Raw genomic sequence first — 26,408 nt, forward strand, 5'->3', positions numbered from 1 at the left:
ACAGCATCAATCTGAGGTAGATACTATGATTAATTCCATTTTATGGGTAAGGAAAATGAGGCTCAAAATTAACTTGCACAAGTGATGGAGCCAGATTCAAACCCAGGTGCTGTACCTGGAGTGAGCACCCCTAACCATCATGCCACCCTGTGTGCAGGCCTGAGATCACACCTTCTTGGTATTCAATTAGAAGGCTCAAGCTCTTCCCAGATAGATAATCAATGCCAGAATCAGGCACCCATTAGCAATGATGGTATTCTTTGGGATTGTCTCACTTACCCTCCCTGCCAGGCCTCTCTCTTTGAGCAAATTGTCTTACAAGGAACTTACAATGCCAGACATTCTCTTGGTCAGAGTAGCAGTACCTAGCAAATCTGATGATTTTTGAGAAAATACTTTGATTATTTGAAAAGTCCTCTATGAACATAGTATCTGCTGAGATACCATTCATTCTGTATGTATGTAGGAACTGACAGCACAATTTAAAAACATGACAGGTATTTTGAAAATTGGTATTGATTCCTCAGAGATATCCCATTGGGGTAGATGTGTGCACAGCCACAGCAGGCCCATGGTCAGGTGCCCATGAGCATCCACACCCTGAAGCCAACCCTGCTGAGCACTCTGTCCTCTCCTCAGTCCCTGCCAAACACTCACAAAGTGGCAGTACAGTTATCTCAACTGATGACCAGCTGTTTTTCCATTTTAACAATGGCTATTAAAACCCATACCTCGGTATTATTTCCTCAGTAACATAGGGAACTGATTCTCAAGTTTTAATCAGCTCATGAGTAGCCACAGCCACACACTGCCCCTACCCCCTGGTGCTTCCTACCTGAGCGGCATCATCTGATCTCCACTAGGTGGACTTCACAGAGCAGACCAAGTACTGTTAGATGTGACTCAGGTGGAGTTCTTCAAAGCCATATTAGGCAAAGAAGAACAAGTCTTTGATGTAGCCTTTCACTACTTCGAAAGCAACTCAGAACAGAGGGGGAAATACTCTCGGTGGTGGTCTCCCTTAAACCCGAACTTTCTTTAGTTTAGTCTCAGTATTCATCTTATAGAGAAGTCCAGGCTTCCTGGAAACCTTATTAACTACAGCCTCGATGTCCTCCTCCCTGGCACAGTATTATGGCAGTACCATTGTGCTACATCCATTCTGGGCTCGTATGAGAAACTGAGCTGACTCCTGTCATTGTTGCTGTCTATGTATTTGCATAGTTTTACATATTGAGCAGAATCCTTGGTTTTGGTTTTAAGCAGCATCATAAAAAAATGGTGTGCATTGGCAGGTTTAGGTTATGATTTGCAGCTGGTCTATCACTTCCTCTTATCAGAATCTTCAGCTTAAAGTATTATACAATTATTATATTTCACAAGACCTGGGCTTATATTTGCATCTGCTCATCATTTGTTTTTTTCCTTTAAAAAACTCACTTTTGGGGGAAGGTAAAATGTCCAACACATTCATTTTATATACTTTTCTCTCGTTGGTATAAATGCACATGATTCCATGCTATTAAAATCAAAGCATGAATATTTAATTGACATAATAGCAGTCAACACGATGAGGCCTTTTGGACAGTTTTTGGAGATTTGAAACAATGACAAAGCAAATGCATCCCAGGATTACAGTAATAGCGCTAACCATCCCCCTTTCACCTATTGTCATTATTTTGATTAAAAGGTGTCTAGAAGCCATGGTGATTTTGCAGGATGCAAAAAAATTATTGCAGAAACTTCCTCTATTAATGGAAATTATTAGAGGATGGAAATGGTACTCGAGCAGCTAGAATGATATTAATTATGCGAAAAGCAGTCGTATCTGGCAGTTGGCAAGCATGCGTTATTCTTCAACAATCTTCCATGGGTTTTTGTCTAGCCAGCATTAGAAATCTAAAAGCTTTTTTATTTTGGCAAAGTTCTCATAGCACTTGGACTTCCAGCATCTAGATAAAAGATAATTTGGAAGGAAATTATGTTGGTGAAATTGAAGACTTCAGTAATGAGTTCTGTGTAGATGAATCAATGCCCAATTAAATGATTATATCAAATCTAACTTTAAATGTTGACTTAAAATAATCACATTTTTAAAACTTTGAAACGAATTTGATATATGCATCTAATGAGAACAAAGTCCATATTGCCCAGCCTGGTGGCAGCATGGAGAGCTCAGATGGATCCAAGGATATGATTAATGGAGAGAAATTTAGGACAGGAATTTAACCTGCATGCTAAGATTTAGATTAGATAGCAATAGCTTAGCTTGTTCTCCGGTTCTATTCTCGGTTCCTCAGGGTTTTGTTTTTCTTCCTGTCTATACCCCTTTTTCCAGGAGCTCTTCTCTGTCACCTTCTTGTCACCTCTTGTCACCCTCTATAGAATCTGTTTTCCTTATCCACTATTTTTTCCACCTGTTTTTCTTCCTTCATATCAATGAATACAATCAGTTGGAACGTTCATTTCTTCATTCATTCACTCATTCAGCCCTCACTGAGTGAGCCCTTACCATGTTTATGGAATTAACAGGGCCATGGGAAGAACCACTAAAGAAATAGGCATCCTTCCAGAGACACAGAAGTACACGTTCAGGTCCCATAAAACTCATGATGAGATCAAATCATTGAACTTATATGAAAAGGGTAAGATAAAGCTGGAAAGTTAGGTGGTTATAGGTTACTAAAAGCCTTGGATACTACACTAAGAGGTAGAACTTCACTAGTCAATAGAAAACTCTAGTGTGTGTGTGTGTGTGTGTGTGAGAGAGAGAGAGAGAGAGAGAGAGAGAGAGATATTAAGTGTGTACTTGCTTTGGATTTTCAAGCTAGGTTTTGACATAAGAACATAACTTTTAGAATGTTTTCTGTTTATTTCTCCTCAATCTTACTTCATTCATCTTTCTGGAACTTGAACTCATCCGATAAAGTAGTCAGTCATAAAATAATTTGGTGAATATAAATTTGGAAACATATGCCTCTCTGATTCCAGTGTTAATGGTAGGATGAGTCTGACAACTTTATGAATTAACATTTGTGAATTAACCAGGTGCTGCATTCCCAAGAAGCTATTCACAGTCTCAATAGTTTTGTTCAGAAATATTCAGTACTTTGTCCTATTGGATAGGTTCCCCTCCCAGGCTACTATTGTCTTGAGTTAATTGGAATCTCCTTACTCTCTAAGCAATTATGTAACAAAGGTTCCTAAAGTTGTTTTGATTAGGCTCCAGATTCCAGTTTAAATCTAAATTGTAAGAATGTTTATAGTTTATTGTTTTAGGGATGTGAAGAAAATCAGGATGACGCAAATAAAATAACAGTGGCAGCCTTAATAAGGCATAGCTATGAGACACATCTCTGGAGGGTAAGTCTCCCTTAAGAACAGGTTGATGACTGTAATGCACCAAGTTTAAAAAAATGTGAGGAAAAAAAGAATAAGTGGATTATTATTTTCTACTATTTAACAGGTTTGGCTCAAAAACATAGCTAGCTATTGTGGAATCTACTATGCTTTGTAACTTCCACTGAGGAGATTGTGGAAGATTGTGCTTCACTCAGTAAGTAATCATGACCAAGATGATATGTCAGGTCTCAAGAATGTAGTGGAGTGAACAGAGGCATGATGCCAATGCTCATGAAGCTTACAGTCTGGGGTCTTGGGTAAACCAAATTAGTAGACCCATGACCACACAGGCAGTTAATTTTTTTTTAATAAAACCTAATTCTTACTTAGAAATTACTTTTATTATACTAAAACAATTAGCATATATAAATATATTAATGCCTCCAGCTATGTGAAATAAATATTGCAAGGCCACTGGAGTCCATGATTACGGCTGTGGTGGACCACAGACATATGTAGAGCTTACAGATAGTTGCAATTTTGCATGTTCCTTTGCATTGCCACCACAGGGTCACTTGTACTTGTGGGTCTTGTGTCTCAGCTCTTCATTCAGAAAATATGAGCAACAGTAACTACAATGACCACAGACAGCATAGGAGGCAGCATCATGAGTAGAAAAATGTCCTTTTGGGGTCAGACTGATCTCAGTTTGAAGCCTGATCTGAAGCCTGGCTTTGCTACTGAGGACCTTGAGGCAAGTCACTTAACTAGCTCTCAGTTGCTCATGTGTGAAGTGAGGCAGAGATGGGAATGGTTGCATTGATTTATTGGAGCTCACCATCATGACTAGAATATTCTGGAAAGTCCTTTCTTTCCAGTAACTATAAACGGAAGTGACCAGAACCTGCTCACTGACTTAAACAAAAACATTCAAAAGAGCTGAAATTTTTGCATGCATTTACATGTTTATCCCTTATAAATGAAACAGGGTTTAGTGAGTGAGTATTCTCTATAGGGCTATCAGCTAAAAAGGTTAGTGTGAACTCATAAGAAATAATGTGAATAAGCCATTGTATCATTTAATTGTTGGACATTTTTGAGGGTCAACTTTGTTTCTTTTGGGATAAGTAAAAAAATCCTGTGACAGTACAAGAAAATAAAACAGAGAGGAATAAATGACTCACAATAACACATCCAAAAAGCAATTAGAAACCAAGTTCAGTAAGTAAGTACTGGACAATTGTATCTAGTGATTAACGTCACTGACCAAAACTCTACCAAATTCCTGTATAGTATGTCCCTGAAGATAAAGGACAGGAGACAGATGGATGTATTAGGGAATGCTCTTTCTAATAGCTTTTTTCATCTTTTCATCAGACCTTTGTCTTTTCTCAAGTATGAGTTGACATTTTAGCCAGTGTTGCAATATCTCTATTTGTAGGTAGACAGATGGGAGAAAGGAAATGAGAAATGGTGCCTGGCTCTTTAATTAAAGACACAGAGCCAAAATTTGCTCTTTAAGCTTATTGGCAAGGCACATATGTGTGTGCATGTTCTCTCTCTCTCTCTCTCTCTCTCTCTCTCTCTCTCTCTCACACACACATACTCACACACACACACACACACAAACACACACATAGAGTGCATCTGATAGATGAAGCCAAATTTGTAAAATTGTATCCACAATCATAGTTTCTATGGTAACTGTATCTTAGGCCCAGACACAAACAGAGCTGGCAGGAGACATCTGATTTTATTTTCTGAGAAGACAATCATAAGAGATAGTTCAGGTTGTTAAGATGCCATGGCCCATTGTACATAAAGGCAATACTTGGATAGTGCTCGCATAAAATTTCATGCTTAAATCCCAATGAATACTTTATAATTTCATAATGCAGAGACAGATTACAGGTTACATGGCTATCCTTGTCATTCAGCTATGAAGTCATTAACTACCCACACAGTTCCTGAATCAATGAGGTGAAAGTGGTCAATGTAAATGTTAAAACTGTATGGAAGGTAACTTTTATCAACATGTACAAGTTAGAAGAGAATTTCCGTTTTAACTCTTGACATTTTTATAAGGGAGGAAATATAGACACAGAATGGTTAACAAGCTTACCCAAGAGTTATTTTTAAAATAGTTTATCTGCTGTATTTTCTGAACTAGCAGATGTTCTATGCTAGTCTATAAGCTGAATACCCAGTTATTTGACAAAATTGCTGAAATCAAATTAGAGAAAACAAACACTTCAGAAATAATGGTTTAAACAAGTTTGTGTTCTTTGCCTCTCTGGATGATATTTGTAAGTATATAGCTCAGGCATAATATATTTTATATTGCCAAAGAGAATTTGGTAAACAACTTATTTTGATTAGTTTCTTTTTGTTTGGAGTACTGCCTTAGTTCCCCTCCAAACATGGAGCATTTTAGCAGAATGTCTTTAATATTAGACAAAGCTCAAAGCCAAGTTCGTAACTTTTTAGAAGTTTTCATTGTGTGGATTCCTTGAAACATCTTCTAGCCAAGTTTACAACCAGGTAAGAGCAATGGAATTAAAAGAAATGTGAAACCCTGCTCAAAAATATCTGTCATGATACCAACTTGAAATGAAAGGCGCATTTCCTAAAATAGCATCAAAATTTTTATACTTTGCATCTTAATCCTGGGATGTATTGGGAAGCATGAAACTCATTTTTTTTTGTAATGGATGTGAATGAGACATATTTGTAAACAAGGATGTCATATGTAGGTGAATGATCCATATTGCAACTTTGCATAGCCTTTCCATCACAGCAGCTTTTATATTTCCTAGGAAAATTGGCTTACAAGACATAAATTACAACATTAGCAAAAATGTGTCCTAACCTATGGGAGCTGGAAAAACATGTTAATTTTGAATTGTTTCTGCTTCTCATCATCAGACATTTAGAGAAAATTCCCTGTGTGATTTATTCTCTTATTTTTAATGAATTGTTAAAAAATGTTTGAAAGAACATTAAATCTTCCCCTCTGCCATTAATCTGCAAATGGAGGAATTAGGGGGGTTAAATGGCTTTTTAGGATATTGCTTTATGAAATTGCTGATTCTAGCAATGCTGGCCTAGAAATACATACCAATTTAAGGAACCCTGAATGTAAGCAGCAACTGCCTTTTATAGAGAAAAGACTAATAGCTTTATTTTAACAAGGTTTTTAACACCCTAGCCAGCTGTAGGCACTGAGTGAGTGAAACTGGGAGCACTCCCATGGACTAAAATCATCTTAATTTGGCATTCCTCCCAATACCCAGCCTTCCTGATGGGCTTCTCAGAAGCTGTCCTCATCTGGCCAAAGAGGGTCACCAGTTTAAGGCACACCAACGCCTGAGCTCTTCACATTGTTTTGAATAAACCCTCAGAAGTTTTGCTTTCTGGACTTTTCAGTAAGAGAAAGATAAATATGCTCCACATCCAGGACTAAGTTCTAACATTACACTGTTGTGTAAAAGGCTAGGGTTCTGTTATGATTTAAGTCAAGATTGTTTTCATCAGACCTATATTTAGGTCATTACATTTAAAAAAAAAAAAAACCTGCATGATCCCAAGTAAGATAAGGGGCTTTAAAAAAATTAATTGGATCGGAGCAGCTGACCTTATTTTTTGTATGTGTGATGAGGGAAATTACCTAATAAGGAAATCTTCAAGCAGGAACATTTCTGAATCTTTTTGAGTGAAGAGCAAAATGAGAAATGAGCTTATAAATGCCTGCGTCTGTTTTCTCTCCCCTCACTCTCTCCTCAAGTGGCCTGACTTCCTGAGGACTTCAGTACAACTTCTTATAATTAGCTTCTCTTTGGCAACCCTCTAGCTGGAATTTCCTACCCTCCACTTATAGCTATTTTCAAGAATATTTGTACCCAACACCCTTATCCATATTGCTACCATTTCTAATCATAATATTTTAAAAATTGATCAAATTGCAGGAATAGATTAGACAAATTATGATTTATTTGCATAATAGGCTATTATATAGCCTTAAAAATTCTTGGTTCTGGAATATAACTAATAGCACACAAAAAATGCTGATAACAGATAATAAAAATATTCTACATACCCTTAAAATATGTATATATTTGTAAATGTTAAACAGAGGTCATCTTTGGGTAGTTTTCCATAATATTCATTTAGGGATAAAAAGCAGTTAAATCTGCTTTTTAAAAAATGGAACACAAATTTGTTCCCAACATTTCCATTAACCAACAATGGGTCCCTGGAGAGGACTTTTTCTCGTCTCTATGTCTTAGAGTTCTTAGCATATTAGTCTACTTAGGAGACACTAACAAATGTTTATGTACTTGCAAGTATTAATCCCATTTTGTGAACATGATAGGCTAAGACAGTACAATCAGTAGTGGTTTATTTATTAGCAAACCATAAGAATTTTCTACACCACAGAGTCTAGCTTTTTCTCTCCATGGATCCACTGAAATTACTTCCAGTAAAGAACCAATCTCCATCTTGTTGCCCATTTCAGCATATACTTTTGCAGACCATCAACTGGTCATCCCTCAGTTGCAGAGAACAACATCCACTCTAGCTAGTTTAAGCAGGAACAAGTTTTACACCATAGTTATAAGCCAAAAAAAAACCATAAGGAAAGTGAACAAATCAAATCCTTGGGCAAGCTTTAGGGAATGATTGCCAAAGCCACATTTTAGAAATGAGCTACTGGAGGGATCTGCTGCCCTTTCTGTACAGGAAGCTTTAGGTTCCAGAACCCATCAATGCCTATATCAGAAACCACCATGATTAGGAAGGTATTTCAATCAGGAAGCCACTTCTGCTACTACCAACTCCAAAACCAGTTATGAAAGCTACACTGGAAATTAGCAGTGGTACATCTGCTAAAGCTGCTACAGGAAAACCAAGCATACCTAAAGGTATGCTGGCCAGAATAAACAGTGGAAGTGTACCACAGCCTCAATTCCTTTTCTCCATTGTTATGGCATAACTTAAATCACAGCCTGCAAATTGGTGGCAAGTAGTTTCTGGGACAGGTAGTTTTAATGTTTCCAGACTCTGTAGGTCAGGGTGACAAGAGGGAGGACTGGGTAAAGTGGCAGCACACCATGTACTTTACAGTCCTTGTTTTCTTTTGAAGCTCTTAACTAATTTTGACACTGCTGACCCCTCCCTCCTTCTTGGAATTCTATTCTCTTGATTCTGTTGTAACGTTCTCTCCTGATTCCCTTCTGAACCAAGTACTTTTTCTCAGACTTCTTCCTGGGCTCAACTTTATTTGCCTGTTCCATAGTGACAGTGTTCTTAAGATTATCTTTGGGTATTCTTCTCTCTTCTCATTGCATGCTTTTTTTTATTTTCTGTTGTCACTATAGACATTTCCTGGACATTCTTTTTCAAGGTTTCAAGTACCATCTATATGTTGAACATTTCCCAATTCTACATCTCTAGTTCAGATACCTTTATACTCAACTATCAGATATTTCCACCAAATGTCCCAACTCAAGATCAGCATGTTTTAAAAGTCCCTGCTTCTCTACTGCTAAATCTTTTCTTCCTTTATTCCCTTTTGAGTGAATGTTGCCAAATTCAGGAGATCACTTATCTCAGATATTCAGGCATTATTCTAGAAACACCTTCCCTTTAATCTATAGTCAATCCTATTGATCCACCCCTATGTTACTCTGTTGGTGATGACATTTTAGAAATAAATAAAATATGCTAAAAGATACAATCTATGAAAGAAAGAATTGATAAGCTGTACATCACTAAAATTAAAAATTTCTGCTCTGCAAAAGACATTGTTAAAAGAATAAAAAGTGAAGTCATAGACTGGGAGAACTCTTAAAATTCAACAATAAGAAATGAATGGTTTAATTAAAGAATGGGACAAACATGCTCACAGAAATATCATCTACAATACCCAAATGTCAAATAACCATGCAGAAAAATGCTTATTCCCTGAGGACATATCATATGTCCTCAGGGAAATGCATATTAAAACAACAATGAGATACCACTGACTACCTATTAGAATAGTGAAAATGCAAAACACTGACAATACAAAATGCTGTTGAGAAGGCAGAGCAACAGGAACTCTCATTCATTGCTGTAGGAAATTCAAAATGGTACAACTCTTCAGAAGACAGGTTGGCAGTTTGTTATAAAACTAAATGTAGTCTTACCATATGATCCAGCCATTGCACTCCTTGGTATTTAACCAATGGCGTTGAAACCTTATGTCCACACAAACACTTGCACACAAATGTTCATAGCAGTGAAAACTTGGAAGCAGCCAAGATGTTTTTCAGTAGATGAATGGATAAATAAACAGTGGTAGAACCAGAAAATGGAATATTATTCAGTGTTAACAAGAAATGAGCTACTGAGCCATGAAAAGACGTGGAGAAAACTAAAATACATATCACTATGCAAAATTGGTCAATATGAAAAGGCTACATAATATATGATTCTCATTATTTGACATTCTGGAAGTGAAAACTGTAAAGACAATAAAAAGTTCAGTAATTTCCAAGAGATAGGGAGAAAGAAAGATAAGCAGGCAGAGCCTTAAGCATTTCAGGGCATTAAAACTCTTCTATGTAACACTGTAATGTTGAATACATGTCATTATATATTTGTCTAAACTCACAGAATGTACACCACCAAAAGGGAACCCTAACTGAACCATGGACTTTGAGTGATTATGATGTTTCAATGTGGCTTCATCAGTTGCAACAGTTGTACCCCTTTGGCTGGGGATGCTGATAATGGGGGAGGCTATGCAAATATAGGAGCAAGGGTTTATGGGAAATCTCTCCAGGACCTTTTTCTCTATTTTGTTGTGAACCTAAAACTGCTCCCAAAAGTCTTCTTTTAACAATGACAGTGCAGTAGTGATAGCCACAGCCATTGCAGTGGTGTCAGCGGTCCTATTGTTAATGACATCCTTTTCTTTACACTGTTTCTGCCTTACCAGAATCCTGGCATCCTCTGAAAACAAAGCTTATTTTTATGCCTCCATGTTGTTCCACTGTTATTCTCTCTACTTAGAATGGCCTCTCTTTCTACATCTTCATCCTTCTTCCCTGCAAAAAAAAAAAAAAAAAACCACTTCTCATTCATATTCAAGTTTCAGATGAAGCATCAACACCCATCTGAAGCTGTCTTCAACTCCCTCTAGTGCTGCCTCTTTACTCAGACTTCCACACTAGGGGTGACCTCATTGTGCCCTGGAGAACAGGGCCTGGATTTACTCATTGCTTGGAATACAGTGCCTCTCATGGCATTAGAATATTAGGTAGGTGCTCAGTAATCACTAACTGATGACTGCATTCATGAAGTTGCAATATTAATAAGCACACAATAAATACACAGTTGGTGCAGAAGAGAATAATTCTTGATGTGCAAGCATGATACCCATCTTTGGAAACCTGGCCCAAGTTCTGCTTCTCCCATGAAGTTTTTCCTAACACCTGCAGGCCCCATCTGTGCTACTGCTGGTAGCATCCGGAGTAGTACTCGGTCAGACATCAAGCAGTCATCTTTCTTTATTTTCATTTATAATGCATGTTTTCCCAACAAGACAGAAAGATCCTCAGGACAAGGATGATGTTACATTTCACAGAATCTAGAATGCCAGGTAGGTAGCTCGCTTGAACAGCAATAGGCATAGGTGCTGCCTCCTGCAGCTACCAGAATATTAACCTCCATCATCATGAGGCCAGGCCAGTTCTGGATGACTGTAAGTATTAACATGAAAATTTACAGTTACAAAAAAAAAAAAAAATAGAATGTCTTATTCTGTACTTAGGATACATAACCATAGTGTCTTTCCCACATCTACAGTTAAAAATCTTCAACATAGTGCTAGTAGTCACATGAATTCTTCTTCCATAAGAAATTATTGAAAACCAAAACAAACCTCATATAGATGTGGCTGAGGATGGTATTCTGCCCTTCACTTCTTTTGCTCTATTAAGTTTCCCCCCATCTGACACCATCCTTGTTTCTGTTGTACTGGAGAAAGGTCTTAAATCAGTGGCTTAAATCGGGGCTTTTATTCTAATGCAGAGAATTCTGCATCTCTGTCTGCAGCTACTTTGAAGTTTGCAGTCTTCACCTTTGTGTAGATACCTCACTGGACTCTATCCCTCTCACATAACTCCAACCACTCCTGTTCCATGTATTACTGAAATATAAAGAGGTGTTACAGGACACATTCTCTAGGACCTTCTGCAAAAATTAGAATACTCTCTGTTGGGGCTGGGGTTGTGGCTCAGCAGTATAGCGCTCACCTAGCATGTTCAAGGCACTGGGATCAATCTTCAGCACCACATAAAAATAAATAAATAGAATAAAAGTATAAAAAATCTCATTAAAAACAAAAAGAAAAAAAACAATAGTCTTTCTTATTCTCAATGCCTGTATGAATTTGCTTCACAGCCTCTCTTCCCCCACATACACACACCCCACGCAATCTGGGACAGTGGTTTCCTATAGAGCTCGGACTTTGGGTAGGAAGAAAGTAGCTTCCAGTTTGTTGAGTGCTGTCTAGAAAGTTCCACTACTGACCTCCACATAGTTGGTTACTTCCTGTGCTAACTGGCACTCTCTCTTCCTTTCCACCCACTTATAAAAACCTGGGTTTTCTCTTTGCTCCTCCCATGCCCAAGCAGGTGGACGGTCTGTAATACTACATGTGTTGATGTGAACAGGTAAGAAATCAGCCACTCAACAAGCTCTTTTAAATACCTATATATTTATGGCAGGGTAAGATATGAGGTCTTTACATTCAAGGAACCAACATGCTATTGAGAACCTACTGGATGGTAGTAGCTGCCCTGCAGGATCCTAGAAGGTGACAGAAAAGGCTCCAAGAGAGGTGAATCCCAGGAAGTAAACAGGAAGGGACAAAGTCCCTTTCCATTCATATGGGTGGGAAACAGTTTATCACTTTTTGATTGTTCACAGGAAGGGAACCAAGTGAAGTTCAGATACTGTGCAGTAGAAAAATAGTTGTCCCCAGTATCTGTAAGTTTTGTGGAAAGGGTGCTTTTAAAAAAAATTAATTAAGAGGAGCTTCTGATGTTATGGGATCCTGGACACAGAAAATGCATTAAGTGAAATTCAGAATATATGGGCTTCAGTTAGCAGTAATGTAATATGTCAATACTGATTCACTAATCATAAGAAATGTGTCATATCAATGTAAGAAGGTAGTGATAGGGAGACTAGGTGCAGGATATATGGGAACTGTCTGTGCTGTCTGCTCAGTTTTTCTATAAATCTAAAACTATCCTAAAAACTGAAGTTTATTTTATAAAGAAAAAGAAGGTGGTTTACAGCCTACAGAGTATCCCTAGCATGGAGACAGGAGGGAGTCAGTTTGAAAATGACCCTTTTTGAAAGAAGTGACTTTGTTGGTAAAAGCCACATTTGTGGCTTGATTACCAGTTCCTATAGGGATGCTGAGTTTTTGCTTGCTTTCCTATGGTTGATTTTTGGCAGGCGGCTGCAGCATTTGTGCACTGATTATAATTTTGAGATGCATTGTCAGTACCCAGGATATATAATGGATCTTCATTTCTAATTACTTTTCTCTCCACAGGTGTCTGGAAAAGGTCCAGATGGGAATGCACACAACCTCCGCTTTGAGGGGCTGGAGAGACAGTATGCATCTTTACCCAGGTAGGTCACAGAAGGGTCTCCCATCACCAGCTCACCCACAAATGAAGCCTTTAGAGAAGTCTATATGAAATAGAAATCTGGCTTTGAAATGGAGAATATGTTATAATTTTTGCCTTACTGCTGTCTGCTGCAGCCCTATTGCCATCTTCTCAACTGTGCTAATAATTGAAACACTTGTGGGCTATTTTTTAAGGGGAGAAAATAGTATATCATTGCAATTGAACATGTCAGCAAGAATATTGGATACTGAATGGAAATCCTAAGCCATGGCTATAAAAATGGTATTGAACATCCTGCACCAAGCTTAGAGACAATAAAATAGTAAATCCTCTGTCCTAGAAGTTACCAGTAAGAAAGGGCAGGCCAACCTTAACCTTGGAGCTTCTTGTGGGTGTTAAAAAGCAGGAGAGAAATGTGAACCTGGGAAGGTGTTTTTTGCTTGATTTAGTATCTGACCGTGTCCTCAAGCAATAAGCAAAAGTCGCCAAAAGGCCCAGACACAATGAGGGAAAGAAACAATGACGTGGGAAAAGTTTGCTTGGCCATTCTAACCTAACCTGATCCACTTATGCTGTAACTAGACACCTCTGAAAATGAGATGCAATTCTCAGAGGTTTGTACTCTTATCTGTGAGATGAAGAGTAATGTTAGTGCACTATCAGAGCACAGGACAAAGAGGAAACCTTTCTAAGATGACTTAGCCTCCAGCTACCATGGGAGCGAGATGAGTTGAGAGTGTGAGAATTCGTGAGTTTGAATCAGAGACAAAGAAAAGTTAATGCCAGCCATGAAGCTGAAATATTTCAGAGTATTACCTTAGAAGTGGGTGAGGGGAGGACCCAAGCACAGCTTTGAGGCCATCAAAGCTGAGTTGCTGACCTGCTAACTTAGAGATGGGGTTACTGTTTGGGGTTACTTGTTGGTTGTAATTCTGCAGGTAAATTGATAAAAATAACATCCTTACCGTTACAACACTCTTGGCCTAGGTATGTTGATTTTTTCAAAAGTGACAAAATCTCAAATCTAGCAGAGACCAGTTTTGAACACTGATTAGACAGAATACCCCGAATGCACTATTTTAAATGCTTCCACACAACTGTATTTTATTCATCTCCCTGTCTTCTTCTTCTTTTTTTAATGTTGTCTCGTAGTCTTTTCTCATCCATGATTTCCTGTCCCTATTTTGTATTGGCCTAGTATTTTGTTTTCATTTAAAAAATGGAAGTAGTTTCCAAAATTTGTCTTAAATATGTAAGATTTCCGGCTTTCACTGCTGAAGTGTATGGAAATTGTGGTTACAGCAGATGGAAAGTGGTAGGTTCCTAGTGGGGAGGGGGGAAGTGGAGGAAAACTGGAAATGCTTTAATGCCTTCCTGGCCAGCTCGTACTCTGAGTGCAGAAATGGATATATATATATATATATATATATATATATATATATATCATACACACACCAAATCAAAAGCACAGAAAACACATTTAAAATTCTATAAATTTTATTCATTTATTCATTCCCCATGTATTTAGTGATTGTCTACTCTATTTTGGGCCCTGAAAACATAGAGACTGAGACACAATCCCATTTCTACCCTCAGGACTACACTGTTTAGTAAAGGAGTCAAGAAAATCAGCCTTTTGCCATAATGCATCAAATGCTTACAGCACTATTAATATAAAGGCCTCTGAATTTCCAACTCCTGTTTATTTTCACTAATTAGCTCTGAAATACTCAATCATGGCTGACTCCAAACAAGTCGGTTTGAAGAATAAACACTGTGGAAGGGGTTTCTGACAAAGAGAGTACATTAATGCCGACCGAGGCTCTGGAGCTATCACCACAAAGTATGAATTGACAAAATCCTGCCAGCCCTGAGAATATAACTGTGATTGAAAGGGAAGCTATCTTAGACTGAAAATAATTTGGGCGAGAAGTCCATTCACACACATACACAATGCTCAGGGTGATTAGTTGCACATGCAAACAGATCTTTGTAACTACCTGGCAACCAGAAGCAGCCAAGATTGAGAATAAACAGGGCCCAAACAAATGCATGAGAGACCCCTGGCACCAGTTTCTCCATAGGAGAGCTCAAACCCGAGTTTCCATTCTCACCATTTGAAGAGGAGATGAGAGGCAGAGCTCCCTCCCAGGCACTGAGCCCAATCCATGGGAACCATATTTCCCCAATGAGATACAAAATGCAGAGGTGAGGGGCACACTGCTGGCCTCTGAGAAGTGTGCCAATTCAGCTCTGAATACCTATGACAGTGACCCTGGTTTTCTTGTACCCCACCCCCCACCCCTGGAGATTTTACCATCCTCTTAATTGAATCACACCAGCTCCCTCTTCTCTCCCTTTGCCCGGACAGTAAGGCAAACACAGCTCTGTAGGCACGGGGGCCCTCTTTGTCAGAGGCAGGGAGCATTAAAATATTTATGGAGTTACATTTTTAATTAAAAATAGGAATAAATTCTATCTCTAGGATGTCGGTGGCCTTTCTTACGGGGGACTTAATATGCTACTGACTGATATGGTTCCTGTGTTGTTTGTGGAGATCTTCACAGGAGTTTTTATGAGAAACTCAATATCGCTGATTTATACGCCAAATTTGGAGGCATCCGCAGAGAGAAAGTGCCCCGCAGTGCATGGAGTAGGTGAGGAGCCCTGGTCAAGGGGCTCCCCTCTAAGAGTTCATGGAATTCTGTCATCTTTAAAGCAGGCCCAAGCAGACTGCTGCCAAACTAAGTGACACCACACAAAATAAAGCCAGGGTGCTGGCCAGCACAGGAGGAAGACAGAGTGTAGAGCTTGGTATCAGGAAGCTACCTAAGGCCAAAGGCTAAGCGATGTTAAGTGTTATTGAAAAGAAATGTTAAATCTTCAGCCTCCAAAGAAAAATAACTTTATATCTTTTCTCCTGAGGGTGCTGTTTTAGAAAGCAGAGTGTGGTTTGTAATACAACCTCGTTAGCGAACCCCAGGCCTTTACCTGGGCCCCAGTTTTCTTTGGTCATAAACAGAATGAAATCAGCACCCCCTTACTCTTGCCTGACACAAATTATTACTCACCCTAGGTGAGTGGGGAAGTGGCTGTTTCCTGGGCTGCTGTAATGTGTGAACATCCATGCATGCATTTTTGCAAACGACTCCTTTTTTCACTCAGCCTTCCAGCCCCTTTCAATTCTCTCAGGCCCCATTCTGATTTTACAGGCCTCCTCACAGTCAGCCCGTTCAGTAGTGAACTCTCTATTCTCCCATCTCAAGTCTCCACCGCTCCCACCTGGCCCATCTCTGGCCCCACGGGAGCCCATTAGCCCCTTCTCTACAGATGGCTCAGTGCACCAGCACATGATGTTGCTCTTCCGGGTTTATAATCAAGTGTGGAGTCCTGAGGAGCGAGCAGGACATGGCTGCATCTCATCTGCAGTCCTGTGTGCGTGGGTGGTGGGAGGTGGCTGGGGAAATTCATAAAACCCCATTCATCATCGGTTACACTACAAAATTCACATGAGGCAGCGCCAGCTGGGCCGCTGCTGCCGGCCAGCATTCCTTTTAGTCGTGTAGTCAACTCCCCTGACTATCCTGCAGTGGCCCTTCCGACCCCTTTCTACTCCTGTTAAGTCTTATGAACATGACTAAGCTCCCAAGCCCCATCTCTAGAGATGACCTCACTTCCTTTCCTTTATGACCTTGAAGCACTCAACTTGAGTCCCTCAACTTCTGCTCCCTGCCCCTCAGAATGCTGAGTCTCCACTGACACACAGTTCCCCAGAGCTTGGAGCCAGGCCAGGAGTGAAGCTCCAGCTCTGTCACTCATCACCTGTGTGGCCTTGGCCAGGGATCTAATAGCTCCAAGGCTCTGCTTTCTAATATGCAAGATGAGGGTGACAATAAGGTCTCCATCTAGCGCTGGTATGCGTATTAAATACAATATGGAAATATAAGCCAGTCCTCCTTAAAGAGCCTGACATATTTGAAGGATTGTTTTTGTTTTTGTTTTTGTTTGCTAGCTCTCTCTGATTTGCTCTATAGGGAAGCCATTTTCTGAAATGAGGCAAACCCATATTGTCACTGGCTTCCTGGGGACCTGCTACCACCAACTCTCCCTCTCCAGGCTGCATCTTTAAGTCCCTGCAGTTGCTTTCCTCCCCCTGCCTATGCATAGGTTCAGCTGCACAGCTTGCTGAGAGTCCCTTCCGCCCTGTGGGGAAGGGAAGAGCCAACACCTGCATGGTGACCACTGGAGTACTCACTGAAGGATTAGCGGACTCTGAGGGAAAACCAGGCATGCAGATGATGGAGAGCAAGGAAATATAGCAAACTAATGTGATCTGAGCTGTGCTGATGGACCCATGAGGAGATAGCAGTTCTTATAACTAGGGAATCCATTATATGGGATGCTGAGCCGAGTCTAGGCTAGAAGCCAACAAGACTTGAGTACAAGGCTAGGCCCATACCAGGGTGGAAGTCTTAGTGTGATGCCCTAGCTCCCAGAGCAGACAGGGCGTGGATGCAGCACCCTCTTCACTGGTGGGAGGAGCCCCAGAGAGTCGCCCAGCTATTGTTGGCTCTGGACTAGACAGTGCTGAGCATGTAGCTCCAGGGCTCACCGCTAAGCAAGGTTGGGGTGGCGGAACTTCCCCATGTGTTTGAATCTTGTTCCTCAGAGAAGAACCCTCCTGCCTTCTCCAGTGCCCACATTTCCTGAGCAAAGTTGGCCTATGCCTGTGGGTTCCATTTCCACAGGACCAATCACACTGCAGCCGCCTATCCCGGGCTTCCGAGCATACCCCTGTGACTTCCACTCGATTCTACCACCAGCTGTTTCCCTTATGTAGATTCTCCCTCAGCAGTCTCCTGTATTCCCGCAGATTCAGTTCTCTCACCATGATGATGATGATTCTGAACGTACCTGGCTAACCTCCGGATCTCACTCTTGCTTGATGTAGCATTCTGTCTACCTCCAAGACTCACAGAGTCCTTTTGCCAAAACCCAAGTCATCTTTCTTTGGCTCTTCTTCCTTTTAACATCTATAACATTTATTTGGTTCCTTTCCAGTACCACTCAAAATACACTAAATTATCTTTAATTCTTATTCTTATTCTCATCCCTACCTTTTCTGGTGCTGGGGATTGAACCCAGGGCCTTGTACATTCTGGGTAAGCACTCTGCCACTAAGCTACATCCTTAGTCCTATGTTATAATTCTTCATTGACCCTTTCTACCTCCATTGGATCATAAATCCCTTGAAATAAGATGCTTCATCTTGTATGCATGCTTTTTCTATGCCTACTACCAGAACCAGTGATACATACAATAGATTCTTATCATGCTGATGCACAGATGAGTATAGATTTGTTTTTATACAGGTCATTTAGGGGAAAGAAACCTTCCCAAGCTATCTTGACAGTTTATTTTAAGGCACTTTTGCAAATATAAGTATTCCATGAGAATGTCTACTTTTTCCTGGAATCAATAGGAGTCCCAATTTCTAAATAGTTACCCTAGCTGAGCACTTATTTGGCCCTGTTCTAAACACTTTGCATCTACTAACTTAATGCTCACAGCAACCCTGTGACTCAAGAGCGACCCTATTATTATCCTCATTTCATAGACAAGGACATGGGCATAAGGAGATTGAATAAAATTGTCCAAGTTTAGTTATCTAGGAAGTGGCAAAGCTGGGACTTGAACCTGGGCAGTCTGCTTGTAAGTCTGTTCATAGAACCACTGCAGCTAAGGTTTTCTAACTCAAAGGCAGAGCCACCATCAGATCTGTGATTAGCATGCTCCCTTGTATTATTTGCTCGCCTGTTTGTCTTTCTTATTAAACTGTAAGTGCCTTTGAGGACAGGGACTATGTCTTATTCATCTTTGTATATGACACAGAACATTACTAATATACAGGTTAAGTAATGCCTTTCAACCATCTCTGTAATGCTGTCATAAAATCAATTCTTTCCCCCTTCCCTTGGGCCCTTCATTTGAAATATGAACAGTTTAATGTGTAATTGCTAGATGAACATTAAGCAATATACTTTGCCTACCAAAAAGAGAATCCTGTTTTGTTAGAACACTCCTGAGAGTTGAAAAAGCAGCGTCTGCAAATTGGTACTTTGGTTCTTCGTGATTAAGAATAATGTCTACCAGAAGTAAACAGAGTACAATGAATTTTCTGGTGGTGCACTGCATGAACACTCTTGTGAACAGAAAAGACCACTTTCCCAAGACCAGTGAGGGACCAAGGTCCTGCTTGGGAAGCATAGCTTCCAGTCCTGTCACTACTCTAAGTCATATTACCAAAATTACTTGGGAGAAAAATATATTTCTCTGCACATCTCAAGCAGCTTTCAACTTGGCTCTGTAATGAGAATCAACATACCAGAGCTGATTTTGGATAGAAAGAGCAACTTTAGAAGGAGCAAACAGCTTATGCTTGCTTCCTAGGAACCCAAAATAAATTTGCTTTCTAAGTGTGTTCCCAGTGTTTTCATATTGGGTATGATTGTGTTCAGTTCAGGAGAACATGCCATAAGAGCATACTTCCACTTTAACATTCCAGTTGGTTCAATTTGTTGGTTTCAGCTTTCATGCCTACATATGCTTTTGCCCATCCTCGAGAAGACTCCAGTCCCAAGGGATGGCTAACTTTAAAGCCTGCAACCTGCATTCTATTATCCCCAAAAGCATGTTGTCTGGGTAGCCTCTAAGCCTTTTCCTGTCATTTCCCTTATTGCTGGAAATGCTGTCTTTCTGAGTTCTCTTGTTCTCTTCTCCAGTTAACTTCTGCTCTGCTCGCTGCTATTGAATTATCCTCTGCCAACCTTGCATTATCTTGAAACACTTGCTAAGCAGATGGTGGTGACATTTGAATTCTGCAGTGATTTCCAGCAATGCCACAGTCCTGAGCTTTGGCTCAAGTTGATCTCTATGGTAATTCAATGAGTAATTCAGGTTAAGTAAGTTAATGAGTTCAATAAAAACTTAAGCAATCAGAACCTTAGGGGTGTGTGTGTGTGTGTGTGTGTGTGTGTGTGTGTATGTGTGTGTGTGTCTGTCCGTCTGTCTGGTTGCAAATGAGTTTTGACCATTGGGGTCTGAACAAGTTAAAGTCTTCATACTGCCAAATTGAGTACTTCTTTCTTCCACAAGCCCGTTTGTCAAATAAGGCACTTCATGGGAATATATGGACTGCTCCCTGAAATCATGACAGCCAGTGGAATGTTTTACCAAAATTTGAAGCCATTTTAGCTACTAGTACTACTTCCCCACAAGCCTCCAGACAGCCTGTCATGCTTCGACAGGATGCTATGCGCCACGGCCAGTCTCTGACACCTTCCTCATGGTACAACCTTAGCAGAAGGGCCTCCTTCACCACAAGGAACCCCCTTCAGGGCTTGTGGTTGACACCGCTGCTCTGCTTTGTAGGAATACTAAAATGAGCTGGAGAATTCACATTGGGCAGATCCTCCACATCCAGGAATGACCGGGTTTAATGCCTTCTGAAAATCAGTGATACTCCTTTGCTCCACCATATTAAGTGTTCTCATCCCTTCTCTTCAGGTTCCCTATGTTGGAAATCTTGTCTCTAGTTTCCCTTCTAAGTAGCGTCAGCTGCCTGTTTGGCCCCCTGACACCTCCTCAGTCTTCATGCTGAGGACAAAATGATGAATTAGCAGCGATTTAATTCTCTGTGAGATAAAGATGTCTCCAGTGTCAACTCAAACTTCCTGAAAATGCAAAAGCCCTAGCATGTAATATCACTTTAAGATGCCAAACAGCTGAGATCAGGGGGTTAATGCTACTGCCATATCATTTTTATGTCACTTAGTTCCTTGGATAAAAGTCCATTTTAATCAAACTTTTCATCATTTCCTCATAGCCAATATATCCTTGATGCCAGTTAGAATATTTGATATTAATTATTCAGTTGAAGGCCTCCATTATGAGTTTAGTTAGAATATTAGTGATTTAAAACATGTTAAGACCCATTACACCACTGATATCCCCCAAAGTAGCTTTAACTAAATCTTGATGGGCCATATATATTAAATTCCATAGATTTTTTTTTTACTTTTTTCTCATTTTCCATATAAAATTCTAAACTAGTGCATATTTGCTGGCTAAGTACTCTATTTAGAGGAAGAGTATGTGCCTGCTATTTCAAGAGTGCCAAATTTGACATTACCTTGGACTTGAAATATGTTAAGCTTGCTAAGCTGAGTTCCATGTTTTCCTTCCTGCATACACTTACATGAGGTTTAGAATTTACTTCCCACTTCTCCAGCCAAAAGAAAAGAAGGGATTTGTATGTGTGTGTGTGTCTGTGTGCGTGCGCCTAGGCATCTGCTTAATTTAGAGAGTTGCTAATTTCTCGTATTCTTTAGTAATTCTTGATGTTTTCTTATTTTATTACCATCTGCCTCCAGAAGCTCATTGCCCTGGAATTATAGTGGTGATTTTCTTAACAATACTATACTGTTTTGCACAATTCATACTCTCATTCTGCACCCACCTCCCCCTGTCTTTTATCTCTCTCCAGCCATTTGCTACTGTCCCTTGGCCCATGTTCCAGGGTTTGCTATATGCAGGCATCCTGTATCAACCTACAGCAAGTTTTTCATCCACCAGAATATCTGGTTTGTATATTTGTGAGGCCTATGCTTTATGATTATTTTAAATGGCATACATCACTAACATATGTAAGCATCTTGGACTAAAAAAAAAAGTTGGTGTCTCACCACATACACAAATACATATTATTCAGTGGGAGTATTTAGCAGTAAAATCACTGTTTATTTTCTCTTTTTTTATATACCAAGATCTGCATGAAATTGTTTCAAAGTGTCATGATTTTTCCTAGTCAATTATACTTAAAAATAAAATCAAACTATGGACAATGGAGGCAAAGGGGGAGGAGTCATAAGCTGTGTTGAATATTAGCTTGTCCCCTTTTATCCTCCCCATCCACTGGGTAGTAGTCTTCACAAGGATCCTTAACTAAAAAAAAAAAAAAAAAGAAAAAAAAAAAGAAAGAAAAGAAAAGAATTCATCCTCCAAGTGGCAGAATCCAGACCAAAATTCAAACCCAGATCTCTCTGGTTTCCAAGGCCTTTTTAATTTCACTTTGCTACACCACTAATGTTGACATTAGAATAATCCCCTTTTTTCTTGAAATCATATGTTTATAGGACAAAAGATATTTCAGATCATATTAAAAATACTTTCATGGCTGTGTATGTAGCTCAGTGTAGAGCACTTGCCTAGCATTCACAAAGCCCTGGGTTCAATCCCCAGCACCACCACCCACCCAGAATACATTCATATTCACTTTTCTTTTAGGGTTCAAAAAAGGGGGGAAATGTTAAAATCTACAGGTTTTAAAATAAAGAAGTAATCAAATGCAAAAAATAATTTGGAATTTATGTAGATTTTAAAAAATGCTTTTGGCTGGGAGCGATAATGCATACTTATAATCCCAAAGGCTCAGGTGACTAAGGCAGGAGGATGGCAAATTCAAAGCCAGCCTCAGCAACTTAGTGAGGCCGTAAGCTACTTAGCAAGACCTTGGGAAAAGGAACCATAAAGGAACTCAATTATTGAGTTTTGTTATGCTCTAAGAGCTCTATAGGTTCTTTAAATATGTTACCTCATGTATTTCTTGTAACCTTTCTGAAATTATTATCCCTGTTTTGGATGAAGAAACTGAGGCTCAGAGATGCAAAATAGCATGGTTAAGATTGTACACAGAATCAGTGGCAGGCTTTAGATCCAGTCCAGTTTCTTCTACCTCTGGAACCTCTGTGCCCTCCACTGCATCAAGCTGTCTAGAACTGGGCTGGCTGTGAACAGGCCAGAAGAGAAGTATCCCATGACAGTCCTGTGGTGAGGCAGCCCTCACTGTGCTGGTCCCACCCTGACACACTGAGTGTACATAAACCCAGGGATGTTAAATGAACAGTCCCCTGGTAGGCATTCAAAACTTCTAAGAACAGCAACCATGAACCCAAAACTCCCCTTAGCATATTTAAACTCCCACTGTCTTCCAGCTGAAAGATCCTTAAAACAGTGCACTTTTTTTTTTTTTACAAGACTGCCTCTGTGTTATGCTAGAAGGTTAGAAAAAATATGTACCAGTTTTCCACTTTAGCAGTTTTCATAGCCAGGAAAGTATGGTTGGTCCTTTCATGGTATAGTGCTGACAGATCCTCGGGGGATGTGGCTGAGATGCAAATGCCAGATAACTGTGGAAGGACTGCTTCAGCTGACTCTGCAGCTTTGAGTCCAGAGAAGAGAGATTTGGCAGTTGATTACCATGATGGTGCCACATGAGCCCATCTGTGCCCTGGATCTCATGTGACACAGGCCCCACGACCTCCGTCACTGTGCCAGAAACACCTTGGTCCAGCTCCATTATTTCCAGCAAAGGCAAACATTTGTGGTACAAATGTGAGAAGGGTTGGTACAAAAAGAGCAGCTTCCAGAATGTGTTCCCACTTATATTCCAAGACTTCAATTAAGCCTAGATAGAAGTGGTTGGGGCTTGTCCCAACCAAGGGCTGCCCCACTCAACAATCAGCAGAACTGACCCTTATGGTTGAACATGGAATGACATGTTAAATAGGTGGGAACCTGGCAATTCTCGTTGGCCATTCTCCACCAACAATATGCTGTGAGGCATCATGAGTCCCCTTCAAATTTGGCCATTGCTTGGAAGTGCAGACAGGGTGGTGACTGCTAGATAAGGTTTCTGCCCACTAATTGCTTACATGTAGCAGAAGCAAATGCAGACTCATTTCCAGAAATGATAGTGTCTGACAGCCTGGTTTTCACAAGGTACTGGAAAGAATTGTAATTGTTGTAGCAGGAGTTTAAGATGGAAAATAAGCATGTTGAGCTATTTTGAGAAGGAATTTGCTACAGTGAAGTTCTTTTCCTGGAAACAGTTGTATAAAATCAGGATGGAGTTTGTATCAGGCTTCTTGGTCACTTTCCATTAATGTGTTGGTGCCTTTGACAATTTACACTAAATGGTCTGAATGTGAAACACCCTTTTATGGTTTTTTCCAACATCAAAATCAGGTCTACATATATAAGACAGAACTTCTAGCCAATGTGTTATATGAGTAATTTCCGGATGTGTTGCCTGTACTGTGGCCAAGATAATGTGATGACTGCCGGCTGTGGGCTGGTTATAGACAAGTCACTTACATTACCACTATGTCCACAGTTGGAACTTCTCAGCTTGTCCCTCTTCTGGTCACTTCTTTCATATCTAATTAAAAAAAAAAAAGTCAGATGGAGCTATCTTCGCAACTTTATTAGAGCTAAGAAAGTCCTTTACCCTTTCTTATTCTGCCACTTGACAACTATTTACTGACCACCTACTAAATTTAAAAATGCCACAGGGCCCTGAAGATTCCACACTAAGCCCACAAGGACGCTGTACCTGTCCTGTGGAGGTTATAATCTCATGCAGAAGATAGTAATTACACAATCCCAAATAAAACATAAAACTGCAACTCTGCCAATTACAAAACAAGGAAAGGTACATGAGTCAAGAAAATGTAATGAGAAGTTGGACCAAATTAAGGGAGGCAGTGTTGTTTTAATGGAGACTAAATAGAAGAAATAAGAAATATCCCAGGCAGAGAGAACAGCCAAACTCTCTCCTACCACAGCCCTTGTGGTAGGAGAGAGTTTGGTAATGGACACTGAAGGAGGGCTGCATGGCTGAGACAGAGACCACAAGAGTTAATAGGAAAGGAAGATAGATGTCAGACCAGGGGCAGGCAAGTTAAGGGTGTATTTATTCAAAGGTGACTTAGAAACCTTTGATGGATTGTAAACCGGAGGATGACACAGATTTGTGTTTTAAAATCTTCTTCCAGCTGCAGGATAGGGAATAGTTCAGAGGGAGGCTGGAGTGGATGCAGACCAGTTCAAAGGTATTTGCTATCGTCAGGGGAGAGATGGTGGTAGTGTCTACCAGGGCTGTGGAGACAATAGCCAAACTGGAGCAAGGTGGTGAAGAGAACTGACAGGCTTCCATGATGGATGCCTGTGTGGTGTAAGGGAAAAGCAAAACTAGGTGTCCAGAATGATCCATATACAGCAGTGTGGGAGATGGCCCCTTCCCTGGCAGGGACACTGCTTGGGGAGAGCACAAGGTTTGGGGGGATGATCATGAGTGCAGGCGGTGACATGTTCGATCTAAATGGCCTTTTGTCTCCAGATGTGCTGTAGGATGGCTCGAGGTGGACAGGAATTAGACAGGCTAAAGTCGGATGCTGGACAAATGCGTATTTGTGAAAACTGAACAAAAGTCCCCAGGGTATATCATGGAGGGATGATGTAATAAGCCACAGAATCTCATACTCAGTAGAAAAAGAGGGAGGTGCGCAGTGCCAATCACAAAGGCCCGGGCGGGTACCAGTCTGTGGTTATGACATGTCGCCTCTGCTCATGTTCACAGCTGAGCCTTATCTATCACTGTCTGTGTAATTTCATTCTGGAAATGATATTTTTCTCAAGTAGGAAGAATTGATGGCTTAATGTCATCTGGCATTCTGTGACTAAGCATAGCTCTGACCTCATAAAGCATAAGCATGAGGGTAAGAAGAAATCATAGGAATGCTTTGGGTCTGTGCTTATGAGACCAAAAATCCTCATTCTTCAGAAATACCCATTGAAATATTTAAGGGCAAAGAGGCATTAGTGTCCAATTTATTCCCAATCGGTTCAGAAAATGCTAGTATGTATATTTAGTAATATGTGCATGCAGGTTCATGTATGTATATAGAGAGAGAAAGATGGAGGGTGGAAGAGAAGGGAACAGGATGGAAAAAAAGAGAATGAATGATACAGTAAAGGGGGCAAGATGTAAGGAATGGGTGATTTTGGATAAAGGACACAGGGAGTTCCTTCTACTCTCATTGCTTGAGCAACAAAGATAGCAAAGACTACTGGAAGTTCTAAACATTTTATAGGAAAAAATTCAAAATTTAATCAAAACAAAAAGGTCTCATTCTGATGTTGTAGGCTGGCTTTTCCCCCAGATGCAGACTCTGAGGCAAGGATTTGAGTGGAAGGAAAGACCCAGTGCAGAGGGCAGAAAAGAGCAGGTGACTGCTGCAGGCAAGCCGGGACTGTTGGTTCTGCTTGGGCCTTCTGACAGTGGGGAATGCACCTTGTCCCACCTGCAGTACAGGAATGTTGAGGCATCCATCTTTTGAGTCCCGTTTGACACTAAGGTTGCTTCTAAGGAGCCAACTCCCCAACACTTCTGCCCATTGAGTGCACTGATGACAGAAAGCCTCAAACCAAGGAACAGGTGGACTTGGAGCAAAGACTACAGTGGACACTGAGCGC

At 40.3% G+C, this 26,408-nt stretch overlaps 1 protein-coding gene across 2 annotated transcripts in view; it reads left to right on the forward strand.

Moving 5' to 3' along the window:
• The window catches only part of PARD3B (par-3 family cell polarity regulator beta), a 1,004,964-nt gene that overhangs the window by 935,501 nt on the left and 43,055 nt on the right, over nt 1-26,408 (forward strand). For both annotated transcript variants that reach the window (XM_081260439.1, XM_081260440.1), the window contains one exon: nt 12,956-13,035. In XM_081260439.1, the coding sequence (XP_081116565.1) occupies nt 12,956-13,035 (80 nt within the window). The remainder of the gene's footprint in view (nt 1-12,955; nt 13,036-26,408) is intronic.

Source organism: Spermophilus citellus, assembly GCF_964194105.1.
Source record: "Spermophilus citellus genome assembly, chromosome: 11".
NCBI lineage: Eukaryota > Metazoa > Chordata > Mammalia > Rodentia > Sciuridae > Spermophilus > Spermophilus citellus.